This window comes from Mya arenaria, chromosome 15 (genome assembly GCF_026914265.1).
Source record: "Mya arenaria isolate MELC-2E11 chromosome 15, ASM2691426v1".
Taxonomy (NCBI): domain Eukaryota; kingdom Metazoa; phylum Mollusca; class Bivalvia; order Myida; family Myidae; genus Mya; species Mya arenaria.
Genome location: NC_069136.1, coordinates 44,330,639 through 44,341,548, shown reverse-complemented (window position 1 = coordinate 44,341,548; position 10,910 = coordinate 44,330,639). Strand labels below are relative to the sequence as shown.

General features: G+C 35.9%; 1 protein-coding gene across 1 annotated transcript; it reads left to right on the top strand.

Moving 5' to 3' along the window:
* Nucleotides 1-605: 605 nt before the first annotated feature.
* LOC128219412 (uncharacterized) lies at nucleotides 606-3,566 on the top strand. Its single transcript, XM_052927222.1, has 6 exons — nucleotides 606-781; nucleotides 956-1,258; nucleotides 1,597-1,881; nucleotides 2,286-2,417; nucleotides 2,759-2,853; nucleotides 3,462-3,566. Exons 2-6 carry the CDS (start codon nucleotides 1,063-1,065, stop codon nucleotides 3,564-3,566), a joined length of 813 nt encoding a protein of 270 aa, XP_052783182.1. The 5' UTR covers nucleotides 606-781; nucleotides 956-1,062.
* Nucleotides 3,567-10,910: the final 7,344 nt, after the last annotated feature.

The window sequence follows — 10,910 nt, the reverse complement described above, 5'->3', positions numbered from 1 at the left end:
AAAATAATCCACTATTTTGATAAATTTTACATGTTCCTTTGGTCACAAAGTATCCAGTTATTTCATTTGGTGGATACAACGGAATAAGTTAGCTGCAGGTGAAATATTAAGAACCACAGAAAATGAAGTAAGGTGTTTAATTGTCAGCGGATCAGAGTGATTCAGTGGCTGAAAGTATAAAATTGCTAGGAAGAAATTACATATACTATTAGGAGAGAATTGGTAACAAATGGCAAGGCATGTGGTCTGGAATGTTATAATATTATACTGAATCTGAATTTGACAGTAATTTGGTTTATTAGTTAGCCCTTTATGGTTGGTTTGTTAAGGGGGAGTAGTACTCAGATTCAGTATATTCAAGTACATTAATGTTAAGGGTCCCTGTTACAAAATAAGCATGCACCAGAAGACTAGAAAGTTTGGTTAAAAAAGGCTTAAAATCATCCAACATCCGTTGCCCTCTTGACCCTAACTTGGGGAGGACACCCAGACCACCCTCCACACCTACTTTTAGGATATTCCCTCCCTACAACTTAAATTAATTTCTACACCCCTGATGACGTAGTACACACAAAGTAGCCCACACGTACACCAATCTGGATGATGTAAAACACACAAAGTAGCCCACACGTGCACCTATCTGGATGACGTAGTACACACACAGTAGTCCACACGTTCACCTATCTGGATGACGTAGTACATACAAGGTAGCTCACACGTTCACTTCTCTGGATGACATAGTACACACAAAGTAGACCACACGTACACCTATCTTAATGACGTAATACTTTTTTTTTTATCATTTAGCATTGGTAATTTAATTTTGATAATTCGAATATTTAACTTGTATAGAAATCAATTAGTTTTATGATTATCTCTTACATTTCAAAAGTGGGCTTTATGGTTTATTAATTGCTATTTAAGTGGTATTATTCCTTCAATTCTATATTACCAGTTCAGCAACAAAAGCCAGTACTCCGGGTTCCTACACTCAAGGAGGGTGAACCAGCCAACATCACGTGTATTTCAAAGGGAGGGCGGCCAACATCTAGATTGAGTATTATGATTGACGAAAGGAATATGTCTGGATCCTCAGAGACTATATCAGTTAATGACACACCAACTGACACAAATACTATTCAGATGACTCTGAACGGAAATGCGAAGAGAGACTGGAATTCAAAATCTGTTATTTGCACACAACAGACGGACCTTTTCACCGACAATGTTTCAGACAGAAAAATAATTAATTGTAAATGTATGTATTTGACAATGTATGCATACATGATGTCGCTAGCATTAAATTACGTCATTTTGCATATATATCTTTATAGTTTACTAGTACAATAACTTTTGATAACTCGTTTAATCAATGCCATATTGGATATACATATAAAAGTGTTATTTTACAAAAGTGATCTCTGCCATATTACTTGATAACGCATGTAATTTAAGACATTTTTAATGTTTAGCATAAGGTTTAATATATTTTATAACATGAACAAATTTCATAAGGTGTTTCACTACGATACATTTAATTAAAATGCAGTAAATAAAATTTAATTTCATTATCTGGCATTTTATTTGTGAGTACAGATCCTCCGTCAACACTGTTTATGGAAAACCCACGTCCACCACTAGAACTTCAAGAAGTCTACTTTCTAACATTCAGATGCAATATTTCGGACTTTAATGATAACTGCAGCTTAAATTGGAACTGGGACAAGTCGGAGCAAGACAGTAGGACAGAACAAACAAACGGGCTCTCCACGTTTGTTCTGAATGCAACGAAGGAAGACAACGAACACACTTTGATATGCAGTGTACATTGTTCCAGCTTTCAAGTGAATCTCTCGGATTCTTATACAATACGCGTGCCATGTAAGTAATATTTACAGTTTTCTATTTATTTTTGTAAAATCAAACTGACAATTAATTTGCGTGACGAGGTCGCCATTATAACGTCACTGTTTATTTTCTTCTGCAATTTTATTTGACAAGCGCGACGTCATTTAACCAATTGAAAACGATTATTTACTTTTCAAAGGCGTTAAACGCCGATAACGTATTTCTAAACTTAATTTTAACTACAATATTTGTAAAAAAACAACAACAACAACAATAAATACCAGACAGAGAGAAACATGCTTCGTGGATTAAAAGATCGGGCCCGACCGCTCATATTTCATAATCACACAAAACATACGAATACATCCTTCTAAACAAAACCATATTCAAGCACGAATATATATATATACGATGGTTGATATACTCTTTATCTATAGTTTTAGTAAATCAAAGGAAGGAATCCATTACTGAACCAGTTTCTTGTTCACCGTTGCCATGGGTTGCCGCCGCTGTTGTGTTCTTTATACTTATTGCATTAATCGTGATGAATGTAGCTGTTCTCAGAAAAAGTAAGAAAGTGATATGGACAACCATGCTAAGCATTAGCGGATTATGAAGGGGAGGAGACACACTACCTCCCACCACTTCGTATGAGTGTCCTAGTGAAGTATTTTTCGTCTACATCGGAGAAAACATATGAATTTAATACATCACAATGCACCTTTTCACCAAAGTTGCGTACAAAAGCTGTGTCATGTGTCCCTAGTCGTCGTTTTCCATAATTTAAATATTTCTAAGCAATATAGAATGTATTTACACTTACCTATTTACCATTATCATTAATTTTAAATTATTTAATCTACGTCTCTCCTAACCAGATTGTTACTTTTTTAATATTTTTTTTTTTCAGAAAAGTCAACATCACCCAGTATTGAAAGAATTACAGAAAAAACACCTGAAATCCAACCAATAAGTGTTCAAACAGAAGTTGCAGCGGAATATAGGGTATAACCTATTATTCATTCATTTATTATCTTAACTGTTTATTAAACATACCATTAAGACGTCCCACTACGCCCATACACCTATTGGTCTTACGGTTTGCGGCTAATGTCTTAAGACGTTTTATACCCATTGACGGATTAGCGATTACTAAGGAACAATTTTTGATTGCCTGACAAAGTGGGTCTCATAGGATTCCAAGGTACCATGATAGTCTTGTAAAGCGTCCCTTAATGGGCAGTTAATTGTGTGACGGAAATATCGCATGCAGTAAACTCTTGCATAGCTAAATTATCATTGCATTCACTTATTTGTTTATTTTGAGGCGCATTCTGAGTTTGCATTTGTATATTACAAACAGCACGTTGATGTCAGTTGTGTTTGATTTTATTTCACAAGCATCCTTAGCTGCAAAACATCAGGTGTACTGTATTGATGATTTTGAACTGACGTAAACACACTTGTTGTGAAAGTAAATACTATTATTGGATGCAGTAATATAGTGATTGCGGGTTGCTCATTCAACACATGATTCAACTTGACAAAATTCTTACCTTGTTTAAATCCCATATCATTATGTTGACTAATGCGTTGTTTTATTCAATTTACAGAACACCACGCCTGAAATCCAAACTTACGAGGAAATTGAGATGGAGATACACACATACGAAGCATATAAGAGTTCGGGAGAAACCGAGCACCCTTATGGACATTAAGATCGCATAAATGAATGGCACTGCTTAACGTTCTGTCAACACAGCAGCATATTTATATAAGTAATAAATCATATATATTCCACCTATCGAGTTCAAGTACAGCTCCAGCTGTATTACGAACCAAACATGAATGCACTAACCTAAGCTTTTTTAGTGTTTGTTCCTTGAATAAGACAAATACAAGTTTAACCTAAGAACTGACCATACGAACTCTCGACGATGGTGCACTAAAGTTTGCCTTGCTGTCAAATAAGTTTTTTACTGATGCAACTTCGTTACAGGAAATATTATTTAATATCTTCAGAATAATGGTAGTCACACTTACGCGATGCTTTCATAGGTTTTATAGAGGTTATTAATGTATTAGAACTTGATTATTCAATTTTAAAGATCTCATTTATCAATTTGATCGTTTCCGGTTGCAACAGCTACAGTCCGGTTACATGAGCTAGAGTCCGATAGTATGAACCACAGTCCGATTGCATGAGCTTGAGTCTGGTTGCATGAGCAATAGTTCGGTTGCCTGAGCTACAATCGGTTGCATGAGCTAAAGTCTGACTCAATGAGTGATAGTTCGATTGCTTGAGTAAGTCTGGTTGCATGAAGTACAGTCGGTATTCAATAGCTAAATTACGATGGCATAAACTATAGTTCGGTTGCAAAACCAAGAGTCAGGTACTTGAGCTATACTTCGGTTCCATGACCTACATTCTAGCTGCATAATCTATATTCCGGTCGCATGAGCTATAATTCGGTTGCATGAGCTACTGTCCGGTTGCACGAGCTACAGTCGGGTTGCATAAGCTAGAGTACGGTTGCTTAGACTATTGTTCAGTTGCATGACCTACATTCTGGCTGCATAATCTATATTCAGGTCGCATGATGTATAGTTCGGTTGCATGAGCTAAAGTCCGGTTGCAAGAGCTACAGTCGGGTTGCATTACCTAGAGTACGGTTGCTTGAGCTATAGTTCGGTTGCATGACCTACATTATGTTTGCATGTTCTACAGCCGGTTGCATTATATATAGTTCGGTCGCATGAGCTACAGTCAGGCTGCATGAGCTACAGACCGGTTGCATGACCTACTGTTCGGTGGCATGACCTACTGCCCGGTTGAATGAGCTACTGTCAAATTGCATGATCTACAGTAGGTCGCATGAGTACAGTCGACTTACATGAGCTACAGCCCTACAGTAGGGTTGCATGAGGTACAGTCGGATTACATGGGCTAAACTCCGTCTGTATGAACTATAGTTAGGTTGCTTGAGCCACAGTCGTGTTGCATGAACTAGAGTCGAATTGCATGAGCTACAGTCGGGTTGCATGAGCTACAGCCCGGTTGCATTAGCTACAGTCGGGATGCATGACCTACTGTTCGGTTGCATGACCTTCTGTCCGGTTGCATGAGCTTTAGTCGGGTTGCATAAGCTACAGTCGGACCTCATGAACTACAGTCGGGTTGCATGTGCTACAGTCGGATTGTATAAGCTAATATCCGGCTGTATAAACTAAAGTTCGGTTGCATGAGCAACAGTTTGGTTGCATGACCTAGAGTCGGATTGCATGACCTACAGTCGGGTTGCATGAGCTACAGTCAAGTTGAATAAGCTACAGTCAAGTTGCATGACCTACAGTTTGAAAGCATGATATTCTGCCCGGTTGAATGAACTACAGTCGGGTTGCATGAGCTACAGTCAGATTTCATAAGCTAAAGTCCGGCTGTATGAACTATAGTTTGGTTGCATAAGCAACTTTTTGGTTGCATGATCTTCAGTCGGATTGCATCAGCTTAGTCGGGTTGCATGAGCTACAGTCAAGTTGCATGCGACACAGTCGGGTTGCATGAGCTACAGTCAGGTTGCATGAGCTACAGTCGAATTGCATGAGCTACAGTCGGGTTGCATGAGCTACAGTTAGGTTGCATGAGCTTAAGTCGGGTTGCATGAGCTACAGTCCGGTTGCATGAGCTACAGTCGGATTGCATGAGCTTAAGTCGGGTTGCATGAGCTACAGTCGGGTTGCATGATCTACAGTTCGGCTTCATTATCTATAGTCCGGTTGCATGTGCTACAGTCCGGTGGCTTTAGTTACTGTCCGCTGAATTGAGTTTCAGTCTGGTAACATGTCTCAATTGTCCATGGACTTATATATGATATTTTAAATAATACCAAACCAAACAACGGTACAGGTTCTTTTTAGGCATTGAGCATAGATTATATTTGCAAAAGGCTCTTTTGAAACTCTTGTCCTTCTGTCAGGTTATAGCTTAAAATCGTTCTTTATGAATAGGCAACAGCAGGTTATCGATAGGGTTTCATCCAGTCCCTTGGGTACCTCAGTGCAGCATTATTGGTTCTTATTTATTGACGTCGCCTTGATACGCGACGACAGTTTGGGATAGGTCTCAATGTTATACCATTGAGGATCACGTGCTCAAAATTGACCAGCCAACATTATTATTGTAAAATAAAATAAAAAATATATTCGATAAAATAACCTTTATAAACAAACGTTTGTAAAAACTTATTAAAAAAATGGGAAACATCAAGATACAACAAATGATATGGGTATTAAATAACTTCTAGACTACGGATTTTTTTATATCTTGGTGTACGAACCTTAAGACCCGATTCATCAAAGCTAATGAAAAACGTTTCGGAGGATGTTTTACATATCTAAAATACTCTGATGTTTAATAAATGGGTACACTTGAAAAGTCAATGACAATTCATTTCATATAACACTATCATGAAGGTGCTGTACTCAACCCAACAATTACATAAGCTCATGCAATAACCTATCAGCCAATCAAATCGCAGGAATTTAGGTGAAGATACTTCCGGTTTGAGTTACACCACAAGAAAACTTGATGGGAAAGGGGTCGATGGACTTACCGGAAAAAAGAGAAACCGGAAACACTTTTATGTTCATCAGTATAAACAATAGAGTTTGCTAAGGGGTTCGGGGCGGCTGGGGTTCATACTATATTGCGTAACACTGTTGGAGGGGTGTATAGCATGTACCAAAATCATTGGAGAAAACATGCTTTTGTACGCTACCGTGTCTGATAATATCAGCAAAATCTAGTAGAATTTAAATGACATGATTAATACAATACCTCCTCTTAGTAGCACCTTGTAATGATTTTTCCTATCGAGCTCGATTTAATATAACATTTTACCAACTATAAATCATCGTCCCATGTTGTAATTTCAATGTATTTAATGCTACTAAAATATTTGCTATTTAAATGTATACGATTATCCTTAAAATTTTACTATTAAAAGTAACTATTCGACAGTGGTATGTCAACAAGCGGAACCGTGGGCGTGTGGATGGCCCATACAGCCGGGAAAACGTGTTGATGTTATCAATGTGTTCAGTGCTCAAATCCATCTTACTTTTGTGATTGTATGCACGAATATAAAAAGGAACAGCTTTTGTAAAAACTTGTTCCAATATGTGTACCTATTTTAAACTATATGCTTTGAGTTCCAGGTCACCAGCTCATTGTCTTGTTTTGATATGTTATGAATGCTTCTTGTTTATGTCGAAAATAGCTCATTGAGCTAATATTTTATTGTTATCATATACCCAACTTTAAATAAAAATTATTGTATGTTGTATATTTGTGATAAAATTGAAAGTAAATCTAATTGATTTGAAGTGGTATTTAAAAAAAAAAAGATGTATAGATATGTAGACATACATGTGTGTAAATCTTAATTTAGTAAAAGTCCATTACATTATTTAATTCTTAGATTTTTTCTGACATTGGAGTAAAAATATCAACAATGCATAAAGTTTAACCTTTAATTATAAATTTACATTACGATCAAGTGGCGGGTCGCGACCTACACCCCCCCCCCAAAAAAAAAAAAAAAAAAAAAAACAATATAAAAAAATTGTCGAAGTGAACTTTTCATATCATTTGGTCCGGGACCACTCCCGGATAATTAGTTATGGTCGATATATTGACCTTCAGGGTCAATGTCGTGGTCATTTTATGATTACCTTCAGCTGAAAATATGTTTCCGATTACTATATGAACAATACTTAAGCCTAGACACCTCAAACTAGGTAGAAAATCCCTAAAACAAGAAAAGAACCTTTTATTATGTCAGTTGTTCAAAGGTCAATGTCGTGGTGACCTTAAGCATTGAAAGCATTTTTGTGTTCAGCTATGATTCGATACGAGTACTTTTCAGTCTTCCATCAAGACTTGAAATTATGAAATTATGTTCTGAGAACTGGTTGGGTCATTCTCTTGCTCGTCTGCTCTACAAACGGATGCAACTTGCTACATGTGCATCATCCAACAAACTTGTTTGATTTCATTCGCTGCTTTCTCCTCACTAGTTGTAAGTAAAACACGCCCGAAATCCTGAAAATGCTCTTGTTGTTTTCGTTTTCTGACGTCTTCACTCGGCAGCTCTAAAAATTCAGAGCAAGAATGAATATAACTTGTGCTGGTGTTATTATACAACACCAAGGGAACATTGTTTACGTTAGAATTATCAGTGTCTTTGTGAATTACCGGAATGTCAAAACCATTATTTTCTTCAATGTTTTCTTAAGGGATTTGATAATTCAAATGAATTTTCTTAGTTACTTTTTTTTGTTTGGGGGTGTTTCAATTATGTTTTCATCATCGAATAAATTCTCTCTAGTAAATTGACCTTGACAATTTAGTTGTTATTTATGAGAGAGAGTCACGTGACAAACTAATTGGTAATCAACCGACTTGTATACGGCACTCTGTTATCGATTAGGTTTATATTAAAGTGACATGATAAAGAATGCTTTAAGCTATGTCATGTTTGACACGATACTTAAAAAATACTCGATTACTGTAATGCTCCTGCATTAAAGATCCGATTTGTCTTCTCCGTTTACTTTGAAGCTAGAATACCACCGTATAACGTGCCTTCAATCCCCTAACAAGCCAAATGTCTGCAATAACTCATTGCTAAGAACATAATTCTTAAGCCGGGGCACAACGTTTTGTCAATTGACAGTCTGAAATCTCCCAGGGAAACATTAAGGTGCTTTGTTTTGTAATTTGTAGATATTATCATGCGGTTTGGAAAACAGAGTTGCCAATGAATATATTGAAAATATTATCATTGAAATAAATACAGAGCCAAGGGAGGCGTTAGAATACACATCTGTATTCGTTATTGCATCATTCTGCCGGGTAACAAATGTACTAAGTGATATATTTAGTCAATAATTTAAATGGAATTTTTAACACCAAAAAATTGTAATTAAGCCCTCAGTATATGCTGAGCTAGTTATATGTTAGAAAGCAAAATTGCAATTATCATAATAGTATATATTAGACACATGCTTTTTGAACTCTCACTGCGAATAAAGAGAAAGTAAACAGCATCAGAAAATCTAATACATTCTAATTGTATGTGTGATAGAACACAAAACCTGTACGGCTACAGAAAATTCAGTTCTATATAAACTGTGTAGTTTAAACGATTCAGGTTGATTCCCTAACTCATTTCGTAACGACTCGAGAGAGAAAAGCATTGCGTTATTTCAAAAAGCTGTTTTAAGTCGAAATGCATTCATCATTTGATAAAAAAATGGTCGCAATATTTGTTCAGTTAAGTGCGAAAATATTTATATCTGCACTGTATACTCAATATAAGTGTTTTGCTTCAGGAAATTATCTCAATATTAAAATGTACGCCGTAAGCTTTACATATATGTATAAGATATAACATATTACAAATAGAATCGATGCACGAAACCTACATAATTTATCTAGTCGTCAATGGAAAAAGTGAACAAGAATACCCATAAGTATGCGCATTCTATGACTTGCTTTTTGTCAAGCTGTCGACCCTCATTTCACACTAAGTTCTGTATTACGTCAAATAATACACCGTATATCATCAACAGTTTCTTTACTACTAATGAACATACAGAACAAAATGGCTAACAAAGCACAGATGTAGAGTCTCTTTTTCGAAAAGGTTCCGAAAGTGTGCTTTTTATATGTTGAGAAATGAGAGTGTTCCTTAAAACAAAGCATCGCATCCAGATCCCAACATGTGTCCGTAGTTGCACTAGTGCAAACGCGTGCGAAATATGATAAATTAACTTTCTCGTACATATCAAACAGTTGAATGACTTTTGTAAAAACAAAAAAAAATATTCGTTTGCACACCGTTGACTAAGAAGGAATCATGGAAATATAATACATTGATTTGTGTAATTTTATATTTTTGTATTGTAATATTCCGTATTGACTAATTAACTGTCAATATTCTACTTTGAATAAATATTATTTACTTTGTTTTGGTAAGGCAGGCATGTCGCGAATACCCAAGTGTTGAATAAGAAAGGTTTCGTTATAATATCGACGAACATGTTGCTTATAGAGATTACTTATGATGTTAACTGTATGTAAGAAATCCACAATATACTACAATTTAAGTATGCTACCATATAATGTTTAGGTTACAATAAAAACAGATTCTTATATCAGCTTAGTGTCGTTATCTGAAACCAAATATCTTTAAAGCTGACCTCCTTTTCCGAATATCGGATGATAATCTCGTTTGTTATATTTTGCCTTGGGTTAGAACTCTAGCGACATGCGTATGCAATTAATTACAGATTGGTACAAAGCGGAAATGATCTTAAGGATATCCCCATTTGACGTTTAGCGTCAGCTATATGCTCCGAAATTCAATTATAATTATTATTAAGAATCAGAATATAGCTTATAATGTAATGTAAAAATAAGACTGAGAAATGGAGATATAATAAAACAAAATCATGCCATTATTTGCGCCTGAACATGTTGACTTTTGTATTTTGACTTAAAATTGTCGGATGCAGTTGCAATGTTCTTTTAAAAAATTCAAAGTATTTTAACCCACAGTTCTGAGAGAAGAGAGGGCTGGATTTATTCAGCAATATTTTCATTTCATGTGCTATAAATGTCATCAGATCCTTATATCTAAATCGCCTGGCCTTTCGTATTTCCGTTGTGGGCACCGATAACAAAGTTTGCTTCAACAAATCTTATTTTACTGCTTTAGAAAGGTCCGCAATTCCATATTACGACCTCATTCTCAAAGGTTTAAGAAAATAATAACGTAGGTTTGTTGAGCCAAATATGGTTTAATTTACTTACAAGTGGAAAGATAGCCGTACATGTCTTTGTCTCTACTCGTCCGTTTTTCACTGTAATCACAACCAGTCATTTGTTGTTTTATTTGATGTATATCCGGAAAAAAGGATACCCTTACATGAGGACGCAAGGTCAACTTATATATTATTAATAGGACTTGACTTGCCATATAATGCAAAACAATGAT